Genomic DNA, 20,932 nt, shown 5'->3' on the forward strand with positions numbered 1-20,932 from the left:
CTGGAGTTCTTGGTAATATGAGTTACTAATTCTCTTTTTGGTGTGAGTCAGTTTGAGTTGGAGGAATTTCTTCTTACAGCTGGGAGTTCTGATATGCAGAACCAACCCCTCAAATGGAGGCCTTGACGTCATCTTGTCTCTCCTCTTCTCTCACTACCTCTGTGCCCAAACAAATCTTCCCTCACTGGGCTGTCCCAGACAATACCCCTGCACCTCACTTTCCTCACAGAATGTCACCTCCTTGCCACAATGGGACACAAGTTTCCCATGTCCCTATGGGTGGGGGGCCTTGCTCTTTAGGGCCAGGTCTAGCCCACCTTTCTTCTACCCTTTGGGGCAGAAATCCTTTTCTTTTGAGAGTCATGTTATAGAGCTCACTGTTCATTACTGATTTCCTGATTACTTAATTCACTTAGGACTCTGACACCTGTTTTATAGTCTCTCCTTCCACCTCTGCCGTCATTCCAGAGGGATTTCACCATTCCATTTAATAGCCTGTAATCACAGCTCATAAGCATTTACTGTGTACCAGGCATAGTTCTAAGTAACTTACATATATTTTGGCTCACTCAACCCTTATAACAGCATGAAGTATTATTAGCCCCATTTTATAGATGAGGAAACTGAAGCACAGAAAGGCTATTTAGACTTTTCTAGAGTTCCCCACCTACTAAGTGGTAGAGTGGGGATGAGAACAAGGAGTCTAATTGCAGAGTCTGGGCTCTTAACATACGTGCTAGCCTCCCAGTTCCCTTTTCTCTAAAATTTTAGCATCCCCCATAGCCACTCTATATTGGTCCTGTGAAGGTGGGAGGCAGTCAGTACCTCCTCCAACTGAATCACTGTGTATCTGGAAGGTCCTTGGAGAGAAGGAGAGGTCAGCTGAGGGTGGTTTGGATGGCCATTGAAGACCTGTACTTCCCATTTCTACAGCACATGATTTATTGTCATCTCCATATAAATGTACCCACTAATACATAAGCGCAGAAACTGGTGTTGAGGTTGGGTTGACGACACAGCAGCAGAAAAAAAGGTTATAGGGGTGCCTGGGTGGCTCAGTCATTAAGCGTCTGCTTTCGGCTCAGGTCATGATCCCAGGGTCCTGGGATTGAGCCTGGCATCTGGCTCCCTGCTCGGCGGGAAGCCTGCTTCGCTTCTCCCTCTCCCACTCTCCCTGCTTGTGTTCCCTCTCTCGCTGTGTCTCTGTCAAATAAATAAAATCTTTGGGGGAAAAAAAAAAAGAAAAGGTTATATATTCTGTTCTGGTACCCCATAAAACCTCTTTTCTGCCCCAATAGTCCTCATACTCTGTGGGAATGCATTCAGGTCATTCCTCAGAACGTGACCCTTGTCCCTTGTCTAACTCATGGCCCTGTGCTCCTCAACCTTGTAGAAGCTTGGCACGATGGGTTCAAAACCTCTGGTTTTCTTCCTCCCTCTGTTTGCAACAGCAGGGAGAAGGAAGGCGGGGGAGGGGGGGCAGTTTCACCATCCCAGCCAATCACACCCAGACATAGCTCCATCCAGAGCTGCTCCCCCCTGAAAATTCCTACTCAGACCCCCACTCCAACATCATCAACAGTTTCGCTATCTTCACTTCCTGCTGCTGACGGCTCCCCCTGGCTTCACAATGCCTCCTAACCAGCCAGACCCAACCTGCAACATGCATCCCTGGATCAACACCTCTGCTCCAGGTTCTACCACTGGTCGAAAAAACTCACACAAATGTGTGTACTGGCACCATTATAAATATAAGGTCGCCAAGATCAGCATGCCTCCCCCCTCACCATGACACCAAGCAAGCCTAATTAGTACTCACAACAGCTTTAATTATAACTTGAGTACTTACTACGTGCCAAGCACTGTCCTAATCACTTTACGGCGCTTCATTTAATCCTCAAAACACCACCAGCATGAGTTAGGGACCAGCATAATTCTCATTTTACATAAAGGAACACTGAGGCACCGGGAGGTCAGGACCTGCTCATGGTCACAACTGCATCAGTCCAGCCGCAGGTACACCCACCACACAGCAGCTACCTGCTGGTCAAGTCCGTCCCCGGACCGTCTCTTCCGCACTAAACTGCAGTGTCACGCCGGAGCAGCGGTTTCATCGGTTAAAGTAAAAGAACAGGAAAGAGTGAGGAGCAGACAACATCGCGATAAGCTCCAGAAGGGAGGCGGGGGCGCAGAGATACTTCCTGGTCACCGTTACTCAGCACTTTGTGGGGTTTACGGGGTTGGGGGGGCGGGAATGTGGCGGACCTTTTCGAGGAATCCAGCCCTACCTAAGCGGCCCCCTCTCGAACGTGGGAGCGTTCCGTTAAGCCCGGCTGACCCCTTCCCGGGTGGCCCTGTGGCTCTGGGGATGGCCGTCCGCGTCCCCGCTTCCCCCGCCCGTGCACAGTGCGTGCGTCCCGTAGACCGCTCGGCGGCCAGCCTACACCCCCACACTCCCAGCCGGGGTGCGGGCGGGCGGGGCAGCGGCCTTGGAGGCCAGGGCGCTCCGTAGAGCCCCGCCCAGCGTCCGCGCCAACTCCGCCTCCGGGGGGGCCCGCCCCCAACCGGCGTCTCGGTAGTTCCGGAAGGTGGGGCCTGGCCGGGGCGCCGTGGCGGGCGCGAGAGGCCCGAGCGGGCGCGCCCCCGCAACACGCACGCCGCGCGTGCCCGCCTGCCCCGCCCCCGGTTGCTATAAAGGGAAGGCGGGCTGTGCCCTCCGCAAGCTCTGTCCGGCGTTTTGGATCCACTTTCATCGGTCTTTACGGTTGCTTGTCAGACCCCAGCCGCCAAAATGGTGAAGCAGATCGAGAGCAAGGTACGCGCTTCCCGGGGTAGCCCAGGGCGCGACGCGCAGCCTCCGTAGCTGGGGAGGGCGAGGGCGAGGGCGGAAGGTGGGCAGGCGCCGCTCCGCAGCCCGGGGGAAGGGGACGCGACGCCTTGGCCTGGGACTGCGGGAAGCCCGGGCTTGGGCGCGCCTGAGGCGGCCGAGCATGCCCGGTAGGAAAGGAGGAGAGGGGCGACGGCGCCCTGGAGGGCGGGCTCTGGGTGCCCAGCGCTGCCCGTGTCCAGTGCGCCGGGCGTTCCCCCCCAAAACGCCTCCTGCACCCCAGTGCTCGGGAAACCCCTGTTGGCTGAGGGGATGGAGTCTGCTCTTGGCTCCCGTCCGTCTCTGGATACGGGCCGGGCAAGGAGATGGAGGGCCCCTTGAAAGAGGCACGGGGTCGCGGGCCGCCACTCCCTCCCGGGTGGGCGGCGTGATCACCCACGTTGGGCAGCGTGAGCTCCCTAGGGAGCGTATCCGGGCCGGAGACCCCGGCTGCCTCCATCAGTGCCCGGCCCCAGAAATGGCGCGTGCTGGCCTCCGCGCAAGGGGGCGGCTCCGGCTGGAGACCCCCCTCGCCTCTACGAGACGGGCCCCGAGGCCGGAGGGGCCCAGGTGGCCTTAAGGAAGTGAGGCCGGGGCCGCGCCCTCGGGACTCCTCCTCTAGCGGCGCAGGGCGTGTTTCCGGCAGCGCTGGCTTTGGAATGACTCAGTCCCCAAGACTGGGCCCAGGGGCCTCCTCTGCCCTACCCGTCCGTGATTCACCCACGGTGGGTGGGTTTCGCTGCAGCCAGGAGTGCCCCCGAGGCGGCCGCGCCCGGCTGTGTGCTCGGCGGCCCTGGGGTACCAGGTGGTGGTTCTGTCCTATTAGGAATGGCCAAGACCGTGTTCCATCTTCGAGAGTTATTGCAAGCCTCATACCCTCCTGCTCGGGAAACTCAGAGCCTGACTTCGTGTTTGGTATACTGTAGCCATTCAAGAAATGTTTGTTAGTTAAATGTAGTCGGAAAAGTGAGTGGGAGAACATTGAAGTTGCTGGAACAGTAGAAGACCCTCGAAAGCGTTTACCCTGCGGTACCTCCCATCCCAAGCCCTCGCCCGCCTTGAATGTCTGGACCTGAGAGATGCTGGGTCGCTTTGGAAATGAAGTTTCTCTGTAATGGTGCCTTATCTTTTTGTTAACGTTTAAAATCAGAAAGCATGTATGATCGTTGTAGTAGATTTAGCAAGAGAGCGATCTTCTATTTCCTAGAAGCAGCTGCAAAGTAGTTGGATTATTTTATGTATCCTGGTTTGTTCCTGAGCTTTTTTTTTTTTGGTCTCCCCTCTAGTTAAGCCTGAACCCTTTTTGTGTAATTAGAAGCTTTGTAGTCATTTCAGTATCTGAACACATTGCTAGACATTTAGGCAGTTTTCAGTGCCTCGGTCCATATTTTTGTTCATAACCCTTTGTATAGAGTTCAAGCTGTTTTCTCAGGTTAGGGCCCAGTGCAGTGATTGGGTCAAGGGTGAGAACCTTTTATTTAAGTCTTGTAAATCCCCAGGAAGCATATGAGAGTGCTCTTTCACTCCACCCCCATCAACACCGATAGTTTCCCTAAACTAACTTTGGCCAAATCATTATTAGAAAAATTGTATCTCATTTGATTATTAGGGACTCTGAACTCCACCCCCCCCCCACACACACATGTTGATTGACTGACTAATTGCAGTTTATTATCTGCTTGTCCTTAATCAGTTTTTTCCTAATGGCATGTTTTATTGTGTGAGCTTTTATATTAAAATTAGCAACCCTGTGATTTGTTGGAGAGGTCATTAATATGGAATTCCCCCTACTTTTATTCGGTACTTACTGAGTGACAAATATCAGTCTCGTGGGGTGGGGGGTGGGGGTTGCCCAGGGTCTGACCACAACATCAGTATAACCTAATAGATGAGAACCCATAAAGGAGGGAGAAGACTTTGAGTGGTTTATAGTAGTTGTCTCAGAATCCATACACTACAAACAAAATCGATTGAATCCTGGAACACATCTTTCAGTTTTCCCCTATTTTAGTTGTCATAGTTTTGACACCCTGCTCCCCTCATCAATGAGAAGCTGTGCAAGGGTGACCAGAAATTGGTTACAGACTGGGGCGCAAAGACCCTTATCATCAGTTGGTCTTCAAAATTATGATCCAGGGACATTGATCAAAAGTTAAGCTCCGTTCAGTGTTACTTGTAAATGTTGAATACACTTTAGATTTTCATCCTGCTGGACTAAAGTTGGTGCCATTGGCCGTCTAAAGACAGCTCTTTCTGAGGTGTGATAGTTCAGAGCCACTGGTATCTATTTTAGAACAAGTGGGATAATGGACTGTCAATGTGATGAAGAAGAAATGAACACACAGTTGTATGTTGTTTAAGAATGGTAGCTGCCTTTTATTGAAGGCCTACCTTCTATACGTGGGCACTCTTATGCTTGTTAATTACCTTTGGAATGGGCATATTTAGGAAAAGAGACACTAGAGTCTGTTCTTATCTACCCCAAATACATTGTTTTGTTTTCAGAATATTTAGGTCCATAATGGGGACCTTTATTGTTCCTCATTGTTAGTCTCTGAGTGTTAGTCGTTTTCAAAAGGTGTCTCTTTTGGACAAAAGTATCAGGAGAGAATTTGTTGTGAAGTTTACACATACCTGGCCCTAACTCCTCAGTTAAGCCAAAAGTTATGTTGCATGCTTCTTTTCTTTTCAGAATTTTAGGTAGTTTTGCTTGAATTTGATTCAGAATTGTTTGGGAAACCATTGAGAGTGTATATTTTGCGAGTAATCTCACCAAGTATTTATGGAGGGCCGTGTTCACAAAACAGTGTATTCATCGGACATTATCATTCCTTGATTTTTTTCTTGTCTAACCTGGTTCTTGAAATAAAGAATGACTGGTTTGACTATTTGTTTTGTTTTTTTTAAAGATTTATTTATTTTGAGAGAGTGAGAATGAGAGAGAGTACATGAGAGGGGGGAGGGTCAGAGGGAGAAGCAGGCTCCTCACTGAGCAGGGAGCCCGATGCGGGACTCGATCCCGGGACTCCGGGATCGTGACCTGAACCGAAGGCAGTCGCTTAACCAACTGAGCCACCCAGGTGCCCCTTGACTATTTTTTTTTTAAGATTTTATTTGAGAGTGAAAGAAAGCACAAGCAGGGGGAGCAGCAGGCAGAGGGAGAGGGAGGAGCAGGCTCCCCACTGAGCAGAGAGCCTGATGCGGGACTTGATTCCAGGGCCCTGGGATCATGAGCTGAAGGCAGATGCTTAACCGACTGAGCCACCCAGGCACCCATAGTTTGACCTTTTTTAAAAAAAAAAAATCGGGTTAGAGAAGGCTCCACATTAAATTCATCTGGACAAACTGGTGATGGTTTGGAAAAATAATTTCTATAATTCTAACTTGTTCTCTCTCTCTCTCCCTCCCCCCTACCTAGCCCTCACACACAAATGTCTTCCCCACACCCCGAAGGTGGGATGGGAGCTTGTATCTGAATAACGGAAAAGGTTACAGAAGTCAGGACATGGGAATGCCACTTGTGAATTGTTTCTCCAAAAAACATGAAGTAGAAATTAGAAATCTAGAAAAGTAACTGTACTGCAGAGAAATTCACTTGATTTTTTTTTTTAATGGTGTTTACTGAATAGGATCTGATATGATTCTTAGCTTTCAAGGGAGGGGAATGTTGGTTTTTAATTAAACCAATGTGACCAGCATTTTCCCCTTGAGGGAGAACCCAGACTTCAGATACAGATACTTAAGGATTGCTCTTAGTTGCCCCAGTGTTGGTAAGCACTAACTGACTAAATTGTGGTTAAAAAGGAGTCCCTTTTAACTAGAAGGTTAGGTTCCTAGGGTTACAGTATCAAAACCATTGGTAAATTATTCAGGGAGATTGATGGTAAGGGATTTCTTGATCAGGTCTCGCTGATGCAATTTTGACATATTTCTAATGCAAAATAGCACCTAAGGAAAATTCCCTGCATGAGGGACTAGAGCTATCATTTGGTCACCGGTAAGGGCAGAGTTCTGAGGTAAAGGGCAGACATCAACAATACACAGTACGATCTTTTCTCTGGAAACCCATTAAGGAGAGTACAGGGAAATATGCTTAATGTCAACAGTGCCCCTCTGAGTGTGAAGGTCTGGGGGAATTTTATTTTCCTTGATATTTTTAAAACTTTTAACATGTTCCATCGTAGACACTTTTAATCAAAAAAGGTTAGCTTTTAAACTTGTTTTCATTGCAAAATTCTGTGCTTTTGTGACTTGTTCGATCGAAGTGACCCTCTTCATCAATTGATAAGCATTTAGTGCTTGTTTACCATATACCTAAATTTGACGTGGAAACCTAAGAGAAACGTCTTTTCATTTGCTCAGTTTGAATATAGACTGATGAAGACATGATTAATGGTACACTATATCCGTCATACTTGTTTCATCTTACTAAGTAACACTACACATGAGGATTTTTTTTTCAAGTTTACTTGGTTCGTTTTAGTTTATTAAGTTTTTAAAAAGCAGTACGTCACATTCTCTCACATTTGATCAGGATTTTGGGAAATCTAACCTGTGCTTTTCTTTTTTCCTTCTAGTATGCTTTTCAGGAAGCCCTGAACGGTGCAGGGGATAAACTTGTAGTAGTTGACTTCTCGGCCACGTGGTGTGGGCCTTGCAAAATGATCAAGCCTTTCTTTCATGTGAGTATGAAGCTGGTTTATTAGCGTTTCTATATTTCGGGTTGGTAGTGGCAAAGCTAGGAAGGGACAGTGTGGTGTTAGCTATTTGGTCTGAAAGTCATAGTGTCACAATTTAAGGGGCACCTGGCTGGCTCAGGCTGTAGAACATGGACTCTGGATCTCGGGGGTCATGAGTTTGAGCCCAGCATTGGGTGTAGAGATTATTTAAAATCTTTCAAAATAATAGTGTAACCACTTAAATAATTTAGTTTTGACAAATGTGTAGCCCACTCAAGACAACTGTCAGAACTTAATTTAGTTGTCTTAAATGGTTTTTCTTTTGCTTCGGGTTGAAACCCCCGCTCTGTTTGAAATTCAGGCCTCAGAAGTTGACGTGCCAAATTCTTTTAGGCTAGGAGGAATTTGATTCAGAGAGACCATATGGCCTTTGTGCTTACCTGGTCCTTTGGATCTTTAATGAGTAGTTTCTACTTTTATTATTTTCTATTTAAGAAGCTTGAGTACAGTGACCGCCGTTACACAGTTCTGAATCTTTCTGAATTTTTCATTTAAAATTTTCCAGTCCCTCTCTGAGAAGTACTCCAATGTGGTGTTCCTTGAAGTAGACGTGGATGACTGTCAGGTATGTGCCTGGAAATTTGGACCGCTACTGACCTTTTCACATTGGCCTTTTTCTCTGAATTGCAAGTGCTTGTTTTCATACATGTCAAGTAATATGAGAACTACAGTCCTAGCCAGAAAAGGTAATTGTGCCAATTATGAGCTTATCCTAGCTGTCAGGAACTATGTATATCACATCCTAAAATAAGCATAAAAACAGATTGAGGCTCTGTACCTTACCAGTCACCTTTCTAAAAGCTTAGACATTCAGTGTAACACTGAGGTGCTCAGGAAATCGATATTAAATTTGATTATAACTAAATCTATAGACTTAAAAATTGGGAGACCACTTTTAAGATTCTTAGTGAACTAGTGACATGAGAAAGTATAATCACAAGCTCACTCATCTTGCTTGTTTTTAGTCAATTGGAAAACCCAGTGTTGTAAAGAGCACACACCAAGGTGCTTGATAGCAGAGAGAGTAATTTGGAGGGAAATTTGAGGGTTGATTTAATTTTACAAACGCTTATTTCAGAGTCTATGTACCCAGTACTCTTCCACATGCTTTATAAGTATTGATTCATCTAATCCTTGGTGCTGTCCATCCCCATTTTACAGATGAGAAAACAGAGGTTGTCCATGGAGTTACAGTTAGTAAGTGGCAGAGTCCGGAGTTAAAGTGAAGCCCTTGTTCTTCAGAGGAGGCTCTGGCCCAGGGTGGGTACAGATCCCATTCCTGGCCTAAGACTTGCTTCCCATACAGCCCACTGAACTAGGATAGCTTGTTCATGTTCAAGAACAGCACCTAGGAGTTCTTTACAGATATGTGGACATTTTTCCCTTAGCCGCAGGGAGGCAGGAGGGTTTAGGGTATAAGGTGGCCAAAAGGGTGCTCACCTGGGTTCCAGGCCTGACTCTGGAACTTCTGCTTTAGGCTAACGTCTCTTATCCCTTGAGCTTTAAGACCAGGTCTTAATGCCTGCCCCATTAGCCTCCAGGGGTGGCTTGTTCGTTGAGCAGACATGGAGTGTTTAATAAAGGTACTGAAAGGTTTATAAAAACAGGTATATGGCAGTATTTTCTAAACCTGTGAGGACCTACCATCAACCATGTTGCTTTTTCTTAGCACATTTTCTGATTCCACGCTCAGGCCTTTACTGGTGGGGTCTTCTCTACCTGGCACATGGTTTCTTTTCATACCTCAGAAACTCCTAGCTGTAAGCTTCACATCTTCTCCAGGAACCTCTCCCCACCCAGACTAGGTTAGCTTCCTTCCCTCCGTGTCTCCATGTCGTCCTCTACCTTGCTTTTCCCCTTGCATCTATGGTAGTAGAATGGGGTGGATCCCCTGCCTAGACTTCCTGCTTTATGTGAGCCTTCATAAAAATGGCAGTGTTTATCCAGCGTCATAAAGGAGTTGTCCGGTGGGATGATCCCTAGAATGTGCCTACAGTAGTGCCTGGCACGTGTTCAGTGAATCTTAGCTAGTATTACAGTCTTTTTGTCTGTCCTTTACCATTAGTCCCTATGAGTTTCTTGGGACCAGAGACTCTCTTATTTACCTGGCCGGCATGTAGTAGGTATAGAATGAATTTATTATATAAGGTAAAGTGATTGTTCTGAGGTGTTCCAGAGTTTTAAGAAAATGAGAGTAGATGGCAAGTGCTTGTGAACAAATTTTTGCTCCCAAATCTAAACCTAATTTACGCTTATTTTTTCTATATGGTCACTTTAGCCAGGTGAAAATGGTACCTGGAAGGGACCAGAGAGATTGCTGACTGGTACTGTGACCCTATTAGATAGTAAGTGACTCTCCTAAGTTTTTATTGGGAAGTAATAATATGTGCTAGATGCTCTGCTAGGCTGTGTGCAGTAGGTCCTTTAGTCCCCATGCAGCCCTGATAACCGTTTTTATTAGTACTCCCCTAGAACAGATAACGGGACTGTACCACAAGAGGAGGGTAGCTCAGTCAAAGCAGGTTGACCCCTTGCACCTTGCCAGACAGGTGTTCTCAAACCTTGAGGGGAAAGACACACAGAGCAGGCAAGGACTTTGGTGTGACAGAACCCTTCCTTCATGTCTGATTAGCAGATACGCCCTCAAAACTTTCTAGACCTTGGAGTGACCCTCTCACAAGTTGGGGACCTTTCACTTTGCCTCTGTATTCTAAAGATTGAACAACGCACGATGTTTGAATACCTTTAACGATACTATTACAACACCATCTAGATAGCCTCATTGACCTGTTAAGGAGATAAAAATTGAACTAATTCCAGAATCCTTTGGTCCCATACATGTAACAGTGTCTGTCAGCCTCTACTCACCTGGCCATTCTGAATTACCCTCCTTGCTAATTCTATCAAAAAGCAGTTCATTAAACAGGCAGTTTTTTCCTCATGGAATTTGCCACTCTAGGTAAAACCATCCCCTCATTTCGACTCTAAAATAGAGACAAGGGATAAAAATTACATCAGTCACATTTCTCAGTATTAGATCATATCATTGATGGGTGAAATTTTTAATGACTGGACTAATTTTTAAATTTTTGTGCAGATAATTCCCTGCTGATGAATTTCAGATTTAGGGTACTTTGTAGTGTCTTCGGCATAAGCAACATAATTTTTTTTTAATTTTTTTACTGTTATGTTAATCACCATACATTACATCATTAGTTTTTGATGTAGTGTTCCATGATTGCTTGTGCATAACACCCAGTGCTCCACGCAGAACACCCAGTGCTCCACGCAGAACGTGCCCTCTTTAATACCCATCACCAGGCTAACCCATCCCCCCACCCCTCTAGAACCCTCAGTTTGTTTCTCAGAGTCCATCGTCTCTCATGGTTCATCTCCCCCTCCGATTTACTCCCCTTCATTCCTCCCCTCCTGTTTTTTTTTTCTTAACATATGTTGCATTATTTGTTTCAGAGGTACAGATCTGTGATTCAACAGTCTTGCACAATTCACAGCACTCACCATAGCACATACCCTCCCCAATGTCTATCACCCAGCCACCCCATCCCTCCCACCCCCCCCACCACTCCAGCAACCCTCAATTTGTTTCCTGAGATTAAGAATTCCTCGTATCAGTGAGGTCATATGTTACATGTCTTTCTCTGATTGACTTATTTCACTCAGCATAACACCCTCCAGTTCCATCCACGTCGTTGCAAATGGCAAGATCCCATTCCTTTTGAGGGCTGCATAATATTCCATTGTGTCTATATGCCACATCTTCTTTATCCATTCATCTGTCGAAGGACATCTTGGCTCTTCCCACAGTTTGGCTGTTGTGGACATTGCTAAGCAACATATAATTTTAATAGAAGGCTCTGTAAGCACTTGGGCAGGAAGTAGTTACCTTCTAGGTATAATAGAATGAACCAGAAATTTTTCCAGGGCCTGGAATAATTAGGAGGCATGGGCATATAATGTGATACACAAAGAAAATTTTGTATTTATAGAAAACTTAGGAGGCCCAGTCCTTTGGAAAATGATAGACTTGACTCTAGGCCAGACTCTGTATAGGGTAGGATACTTACTTTGTAAATTAAAACAAGAAACAAAGTAATTTAGACCGGATAATTGTGCAACCTTTTAGAACAAGGTGTGTTTGTTTTGATTAGATGAGTTAATAGGAGTGACAAAAGCAAGTTTAAAGTTACTTTGGCTGTAGGGAGTTTTAAGCTAGAAAGCAATGAAACTAAATTTAGTAAGGTAAAAAGTAGTCGTATTACACTTACTAATAAAAACAAAACATCAGATTGGGCAAAACTATAGGGATGGAGAACAGATTGCGGCAGAGGGCTGGGGGAGGATGGGAGTATGAAGGAGCTGCTGAGGGAATTTTAGGGGAGGGAGAGAACGGTTCTGTATCTTGATTTTTGGTGTTACATGACTGCATTTGTCAGAACTCACAGAACTTAAACATTCCATAAAAAGTGAATTTCACTATGTTTTTAAAATTCCAGATTGTTTATAAAAACAGGTTGGAGGTATTGGTTTTATTTTTAAGTGAGGAAAGTGACCTTTAGAGTCACTATCGGAATAGGCAAATTAGTCCATAAAAGATCTTACTAGACAGGTGTACTGTGTTCCTGGATAGTGACTCATTATTAAAATGTCAGTACTCCCAAGTTTGTCTGATGCAATCTCAATCTGACATTTTGGGGCCGTTGATTGACATTCTGAAATAATACAGTCAGGAAAGTCCTGGAAAGTATGAAAACAAACACTGACTGGGAGAGAAGTTGTAGGGGATGAGAAAGGGCAAGCCCCCAAAAAATACAGTGTATTAGCTGCACTTATGAACGCAGTGTGGTCTTGTAACCAGAGTAGGGAGGTATACCCATGGAATAGAATAGAAAGTAAAAAAAAAAAAAAAGCGTCTGTTAAGCATGTATTAATGATTAACTGCTAGGGGTTAAGGTGCTGCAGCTCTGCTTCATTTCCTTAAATGTCTTCTCGGTTTTACTTGGGAATAAACAAAAATTCTAGAAAATACTTAGAGAAATGATGGACATTGTTAAGCACAGTAACCATTCTGGTTCTTGTAGTGTCAAGAACTTAACCGTTTTCCTCTCTTACCACTGAGGAAATGGGCCTGGAAAAATTCTGTCACAGAACTGAAGTCTGATGCCTAAGCTAAAGCCCATGCTTTTAATGAATGGGGTAGAGAAGGGCTGATGGCAAAAATCATGATAAATATTGATCAGTTAATACACATGCAAATTGGGAGGTCATTTTGATGTGTATCTAGAGCCCTTAAAAGGAGCATGGTTCTTTTTCTTAGCAATTCTGCTGCTGGGGGTGGTGACTGAACCAGATGCAGAGATATCTGTATAGGAAGATGCAAGTGTTTACTTGAAGCAAAAATCAAAGCCTTTTACATATTGACCAGTGGATTAGTTCCATTGATGCCATGTCCATGGGACCATAAAAAAGAAATGTGTACTTTTTCATGGGGAAAAGTCCATTGTATGTACATTATACCAAGTATATAGGTATAAGGTCCCTAATACGTGTACCATGCACACAGCATAGGTTTTATTAAGAAAAGTGTTTAGATAGAATAGTAAGATGTTTATAGTAGCTAGCTGAGAATAGGAATAGTTTCCCTCTTCCAGTTTTTCTGCAAATTGAATGTGGGTTATACTTAAGTGAATAAAAATGATCTTAAGATCAGCAATTTCACTTTATTCATAAGGATGTACATAAATTGCAAATAACAAAGCCTCACTTTGGGGGGGGGATTAAAGTATGGTTTGGAATCCTAGGTCACTTTAAAAGAAACAAACTGAAAACTCCATTCTTTAAAAATTTACCATGTAAAGATCTGACCGCAATTTTTAAAAGTATTTTAAAAGTCTTGTTCATCCTCTTCTCTCTCAAAGCATTGACACCACTTCTGAGCATTCATCTTTTTTCCAGTTTTAGGATTTTATTGTAAATTAAGCAGTTGTACCAATGTAGGAATGCTGAACTTCTGGGTAGGTGAGGGTAAGTCATCCGGAATCTGAGAACATCGATTAGACTATCACGTTCATTGACTGAGAGGAGACCCTCTATTTTCTGTTGAAAATCTTTCTCATTTGGAAAGTTGTGCTGACTGTCCAGGTTCCTTTTACCTGCCTTTGTGATACAGCTCAGTCAGGCCCCCTGGGAGTTTCCGATTAGAAGTGGGAAAGAGGATAGCTCAGCGTTTTCAGGTGGCTGCCCTTCTACCATAAATATGAAACCAAACGAACACCCTTCTCCTTTTGAAGCTTCTGCCAACTGCATGAAAGGTAGCGTCCAACCAGTGGCTTCCATGTGCACAAGAAAGGGAAGGGGCTGAGGCAAACAGCTGCTCTCCCCAGTGCTGTGAGGGGTGAGCCTGGTGTTCCCAATACTCAAGTTTAAGAGGTATCTGCTATTGGTCAACCAGTGCAGAGATTTGCTCTAAGCTCTTGTACGAGCCAAGCAACGTATGTGGACCAGATTCAGCCCCCTGGACTACCAGTTTTCAGTGTTCTACCTCAGCCAGTCCCCCTCTCCCTTTCTAACTTGTCATCTTCTAATTTCCTGAATCCTCAGCCACAGTTCTTCCAGAACCTGGACACATGCAGTTCATAGTCTCCCTGTCACCTCCTCACCCCATTTTCAATCTTGGATGCTCTTGCCACAAGGGAATTACTGGAATTGTAGAACCTTCATTTTGGTGGTCTTATCCCATGTTCTTGGTAACTTCCGTGGGCATTCCGAACCTATTAGGCATTTTTATCCCAGTCATGACTGTCCTTGTGCCTCTTTGTCAGCCAGCATTTAGAGGAAAAGTCAAGGTTATCTGGAAGGAACTCCCAACACTAGTGACCACTACCCTTCCTGCCCAAGCTACCAGCAAAGCAAATTTATAAAGCTATAAAACCACACTTTTTCCCCCCAGTCTCAGAGGAGGAGGTGAACTTAGGCCGACACACTGCCATTGCTAGGGGCTCGGACGGCTCCATTTTTTTCAATCCTGTGCCCTCCCGAATACTAAACTAGAAGTCACCATGACACCTTTCTTTCCTCTGTAAGCACTTTGGGTTCTGTGATCTGGTTCTCAGAACTCAGCCCCCTTGGGTGCTGTCCTTTGCTGCCATGTGGTTCTACCTTTCTTTCCCAAGCCTCTTGAGGACCATTCGGACATTTTCAATCCCTAATGGATCTCTCCATCTGAAACTCTTGCCCAAAACCATTTTCCGAGGTATTTCCCCCCAACCCTTGTGTGAACAAGGTATTGAGAAGGGGGTGGGTGTTAGAAGTTCTCATTTAGTGTTCCGGTAACAGAATTAGGGAATGCTTGATACTTGAAGCACCTTTGTTTCTGATATGCAGCCAGATTTAAGAACCTGCAAGTAAATGTTTAAAGCAGAAAGAAGTGGTGTGGAGCTTTGCCTTTAGGTTCCTAGGCCTTTGTTCTTGAACAGTTCTTTGGTGAGTGAATTGTTGGTTCTCTTGCTAACGCTGTGTTTTAGTCTTTATGACCATCAGCTGTTGACTCCACTGCCATAATAAGACTGGAAAAACTAGGAACAGTACTAATTCTGGGGAATAGTTAAGATTATAATCCCGAGTATAGTTAGAGAAGGATTTGTTATTGCTTCTTTACACTTGAAATGGCCAAGATATAATTGGATTAAACAACTCACTGGGTCACTGTATTTATCTGATGCATTCTGCTTGTTGGTGCCCCCCCCCAAGAGGGGCGTGCATGTTAATTTTCATTGAGAACATAACCAATTTGGCTTTTGTGCTGCCATTTCATTCATTCTATCAATTTTCATATGCTTAAAAAATATCCTGATGCTGACTTGTGAGGTATATAACGGGGTGAAAAAGTCTGGTTAGAGATTACTTCTGTGAAAGCTCCACCCTCAGTCTTGTTCTTATCCTTTCTCTTCACCCCCGCAGGATGTTGCTTCAGAGTGTGAAGTCAAATGCATGCCAACCTTCCAGTTTTTTAAAAAGGGACAGAAGGTAGGTACATCTGACCTTATATCCAGCTGGCCAATAGGAAAACATGGTGTAAATTAAGAGAGTGAAGGGACTCATCCTTTCACATGGAAAAGCCTGTCCCCATATTCTACTTTCAATAAGTACATGCTGTGACATCTGATTGAAAATTGATCTTCGTTAGAACTGGTCACTAATCCCATGATTGGTGCTTCATATTTGTTAGTATATTTATCTTTGAGAGGTAAGAAATTTTATCTGTCTTTAACACAAACTAAGGGGGTGGAACCCTGTTTTTAACCTAAAATGATATCTCTGGCTTACAACTAGCTCTTTCAAGTAAGATTATACTTCTCCCTCTGCCTTCCCCCATTCTGTGATATCTCAGTCACAAAATATAGCTACAATGCTACATCCCTAACCGCAATTCAATATTTTCTTAACAGGTGGGTGAATTTTCTGGAGCTAATAAGGAAAAACTTGAAGCCACCATAAATGAATTAATCTAATTATGTTTTCTGAAAACATAACCAGCACTTGGCTGTTGAAAACTTGTAATTTTTTTTATTTACAAAAAGGAAAGATCAAGTAGGAAGACTATATGCAACTTCCATCTGATTATAAGTGACAATAAAATATTAATTCTACCCTTTTTAAAACTGTCTGGTGTCTTTGAATAGCTTTCAGACTAAATGAAATGTAGCCATTAGATGACATTTAATGTCCTAATTTCATATATTCTTGATAACTTTTTAGTGACTTTGTAGGCCACTGATTAAGATTAAAAATCTTGTTGGGCGCAATGCAGATAAGGGGGTGGTATAATTGTTTGACTCCTGTGAACAGAGAAAATCATGTTCTGTGTTCTAGCAGGTATATATCTACTGCTGTGTGAATGATCCTCAGGACCAAAATTGAGCTCCACCCATGAAGGAATTTTCTCTGGTTTGAGATTCCATTCTCAAAGGCCACAGTGAGCTGCTGTTTTGCTAGTGGTAGCTGAGTCCTATTCTATCCATTATAGCACTTCATGGTTGGTTCACAAGGGAGTTCTGCAAACATTGCCATGGGAATTTTGAGTCTCTCAAAGTATCTAAAGCTGGTTTTATAGGCCAGATGGACATACTAACCTAAGTGGTAAAGGGTGTGGCATTTACTGGTCATTTCATTAAAGAACATTGATCTTTGAAACCCTTAATGTTACAGAATAGAGAGCCTAGGAATAAACCCACACATGTGCTCAAGTCTGTGACAAGAGTGTACAATGGAGAAGAGTCTCCAATAAATGGTATTGGGACAATCGAACAGCTACATGCAAGAGATGAAACTGGGCCACTTTCCTACACCATATGCAAAAAACCCTAAATTTGAGAGACCTGAAAGTATAAAACTCCTAGTACTCAGACATCAGCCCCAGCAATGTTTTTCTAGATGTGTCTCAGGCAAAGGAAAAGAAAAGCAAAGATAGCGGGACTACAACCAAACTAAAGCTTTTGCACAGAGAAGGAAACCAGCAGAAGGCAACCTACTGCATGGGAGGAAGTAATGCAAATGATAGGTCTAATAAGGGGTTGATAATCCAAAATAAAGAATTTACACAATACCAAAATAATCTGATTTTAAAAATGGACAGAACCTGAATAGACATTTTTCCAAAGAGGACATACAGATCAGCCAACAGACACATGAAAAGATGCTCCAACATCACTCATCATCAGGAAAATGCAAATCAAAACCACAATGAGATATCACCTCACACCTGTCAGAAGGGCTAGAATCAAAATAACAAGTCTTGACAAGGATGTGGAGAAAAAGGAACCCTTGTGCACTGTTGGTGGGAATGTAAATTGGTGCAGGCACTGTGGAAAATTGTGGAGTTTCCTCAAAAAAATTAAGCACATAATCCAGTAATTCCACTACTAGGTAATTACCCATCAAAAAACAAAACACTGATTTAAAGAGACATGCACCTATATGTTTATTGCAGCATTATTTACAATAGCCAAGATAGGGAAGTACCCAAGTGTTCAGTGATAGATGACTGGATAGAGATATGGTATGTGTATATATACACAATGGAGTATTAGTCATAAAAAAATGAGGTCTTGCCATTTGCAACACGTGTAGCCTAGAGAGTATTATGCAAAATGAAATAAAATACCATAGGATTTCACTTATATGTGGAATCTAAACAAGAATGAACAAACAGAATCAGACCTATAAATAACAGAGAACTGACAGTTGCCAGGGCAGAGGGGGTGGAGTGGTAGATGGGCAAAATGGGTGAAAGGGAGTAAGATCCAAGTCTGGAATGAATAAGTCACAAGGATAAAAGGTACAGCACAGGGAATAAAGTCAGTGATATTATAAGTGTTATGACAGATGGTAACGACACTTGTGAGCATAGAATATATAGATTTATCACTGTTGTACATTTGAAATTTGTGTCAACTATTTTTTAAAAAAATTTTTTCAATGGGGAAAAAAAATCAAACCCAGAGTATAAAAAAAAAAGTTTTTGTGTTCTAGACACAGCAAAGGGCTAGAGGTGTTAATACAGTTTTTAAATTTGTATAATGAAAATCATAGAATTAATCATATGCAGTGCACCATCCTTATGTTAATATCTACAACAATCCTAGAAGATAGGTACCGTGATCCCATTTTCCCAGTGAAGAAACAGGCAAAGAGGTTAACTCTGGTGTCACACCAGTCAGTAGAAGATCGGCGATTTGAACCAAGGGAATCTGGAGCCCATATACGTACTCTCAACCACTATACTGCCTCCCAGTTAAAAATCTGAACTAGTAAAACAATGAGCCCTTACCTAGTTTCTTTCCTCATCTAAAATTGGGATGCTGAACTTAGAGAAGATCTCCCAAAATAAGTGAATATCTTTTCTGTGCTAGATAGGACTATAGCTATGAATAAGACACCCTTCCCACAGAGCTTATAACTCTAGAAAGGAAGGCAAACTAGTGAACTGTAGCCTAGTATATCCTAGGAGGCCAAAACAAATGGGCACAGTAATTGAGAATAGAGGGACTTGCTTTGGATGGAGTGGTTGAGGGGACTAAGCTGTGAGACCTGATGAATGAAAAGGACTCCAACATGCAAAGAGCCAGGGAACCCATGACAGTAGAGAGAACAGCACAAAGGCCCGGAGTCAAGAAAAAGCTTGGTATAGCAGAACCATCAAGAGCATGAAATAAAGCTGGATAGAGTGGCAGGGCCCAGTAATCTGAGGCCTTCCTTATAGGTGCAAAGGGAAGCCACTGTAGGGTAAGCCAGAGATAATGTGTTTATTTTGGCATCTGTATACAAAAGTGGGGTAGAGAAGGAGACTTAAGAACTGGAAAACTAGTTAGTTTTTGCATTTACGGTAGGCCAGAGATGATGATGATAGTGATTAGGGGATGGTGGGCAGGTGTAAGAATGGGACAATGTGTATGAGCTCAATCACATTTAGGAGAGAGAATCCAAGGACTTGTGGGAGTAGGCTTTTAGAGTAAATCTCCAAATTTTTGGCTTGATCAACTGAGTGTCTGGGGTACCATGTAATGAGTGAGAGAAGGATTGACAGAAGTAGACATGTTAAGAGATGCTTCTTCACTGGTGTGCATTCAAATGAAGATGTCCTACAGGCTGCTGGAGACTAGTGTAGAACTCAAAGGACAGGTCTGGACTGGCATAGGAATTTGGAAGACATGGCCATGCCTCAATGACCCATGTGTCTAGATGGCTCTTAAAAACAGGAATCTAGGAGATCACCCAGGAAGATAATCCGGAAGGAAGAGGGCTCAGGACAGCCTGAAAAACTCCCAATATTTAGAGACCAAGTAGAGCAGGAACCAACAAGACACACTTAATGGTTTTTCTCCTTGCCTGGCTACCGTAAGAAGGTTTTATCCCAAAAGCAAAGAGGAGAATATTAAAAAAAAAAAAAAAACATATCAACTATCAAGTGCTAAAAAGATGCTGACAAGCTAAGAAATAGCAGAGGAAAACAAAATGGAGGTGGTGATTGTGACAAAATAAATCCTATGGAAAGATAGGGATGGAAGCTGGATTGGTGAGAAATTAAGAGTTATCAGAAATAACCCAGAAATCACACTATTCAGTGTAAAGAATGTCCGAGGATGATTGTTATAGGATTGTTTATAGCAGCTCAAAATTTGATCTCTATCAATAGTGGAATGGTTGATTTCAATATGAGAAATCCTTTCAAAGTAACAAAATAAGGAGCTATTGATACTGAAATAGGAAAATACCAGTCACAGAAAAAAAAAGTTGTAGAACAATATTAATACAGAACAGTAGGATTCCATCTGTATAAAACATGAGACATGCTAGCTATCTCTATAGGAAAACCTGCATGTAAATTGACTAGATCTCTGAGATTTTTTTTTTTAAGATTTTATTTGACAGAGGGAGGGTCCTTAAAAAAAATTAAGTGAATAGAATATAAGGAAAGGGAAGCAGAATTTGTAGAACTCATGAGAAATTTTGTCCTAAAGGAGAGCTGAGAGGTGGGATTAATAAAGCCTTCATGTTTAAGACAGCAGGTTTGCTAGCGTGCAAATGGAAATGTACAGAGGTAGAGACTGATTTGTAGGAGAAAGGGATACCCAAAAAAAGGAATTCCTTATATAGTCAAAAGAGAATGGGATTTGGAGTACAGTGGAAAAGACCAGTCTTGGATAAGAGGAAAGTCATTTCCTCCACCATGACCAGTGGAATAAAGATGGGTGCATGAGCACTTAAATATGTAAAACAAGTTTTAACAGACCTAAAGAGGAATAGAGAGCAATAAAATAGTAGGGGACTTCAATAAGCCACTTTTATCAGTGGATAAATCACCCAGACTAAAAAAATAAGGAAACATCGGCCTCAAACAACACATTAGATCAGATGGCTATAATAGATTATATAGCACATTTCACCTAAAAGCAACAAAATAAACATTCTTCTTAAGTGCACATGGAACATTCTCCAGGATAGATCATGTTAGGCAACAAATCAAGTCTTAAATTTGAGAAGATTGAAATCATATCAAGCATTCTCTTCCAACTACAGTGATATGAAGCTAGAAATCAATTATGAGAAGAAAACTAGAAAATTCACAAATATGTGGTGATTAAACAACATGCTATTGAACAACTAATGGATCAATGAAGTCAGAAGAGAAATACTTTGTGACAAATGAAAATGGACTACAAACCAAAACTCATGGGACACAGCAAAAGCAATTTAAGAGGAAATTTCATAATGCTAAATTTTAGCTTACCTCAAGAAACAAAAATCTCCA

The 20,932-nt window shown here is 43.1% G+C and overlaps 1 protein-coding gene across 2 annotated transcripts; it reads left to right on the forward strand.

Moving 5' to 3' along the window:
- Positions 1–2,643: 2,643 nt before the first annotated feature.
- TXN (thioredoxin) lies at positions 2,644–16,283 on the forward strand. Of its 2 annotated transcripts, XM_027616678.2 has the most exons (6): positions 2,644–2,815; positions 7,444–7,548; positions 8,111–8,170; positions 9,884–9,950; positions 15,583–15,648; positions 16,071–16,133. In XM_027616678.2, the coding sequence occupies exons 1-5, from the start codon at positions 2,792–2,794 to the stop codon at positions 15,600–15,602; spliced, it is 276 nt and encodes a 91-aa protein (XP_027472479.1). In that variant the 5' UTR covers positions 2,644–2,791; the 3' UTR covers positions 15,603–15,648; positions 16,071–16,133. The 2 variants fall into 2 exon arrangements, with proteins under 2 accessions (XP_027472479.1, XP_027472478.1); XM_027616677.2 differs by lacking the exon at positions 9,884–9,950 and having other exon boundaries at positions 16,071–16,283.
- Positions 16,284–20,932: the final 4,649 nt, after the last annotated feature.

This window comes from Zalophus californianus, chromosome 13, assembly GCF_009762305.2.
Source record: "Zalophus californianus isolate mZalCal1 chromosome 13, mZalCal1.pri.v2, whole genome shotgun sequence".
Taxonomy (NCBI): domain Eukaryota; kingdom Metazoa; phylum Chordata; class Mammalia; order Carnivora; family Otariidae; genus Zalophus; species Zalophus californianus.

What these genes read in the sequence shown, in the direction of transcription:
- TXN (XM_027616677.2), top strand. Translation starts at nt 2,792, where the DNA reads ATGGTGAAGCAGATCGAGAGCAAG. An exon ending in TGATCAAGCCTTTCTTTCAT is followed by an intron (nt 7,549 to 8,110) that starts GTGAGTATGAAG and finishes AAAATTTTCCAG; the next exon opens with TCCCTCTCTGAGAAGTACTC. An exon ending in TTTTTAAAAAGGGACAGAAG is followed by an intron (nt 15,649 to 16,070) that starts GTAGGTACATCT and finishes TTTTCTTAACAG; the next exon opens with GTGGGTGAATTTTCTGGAGC.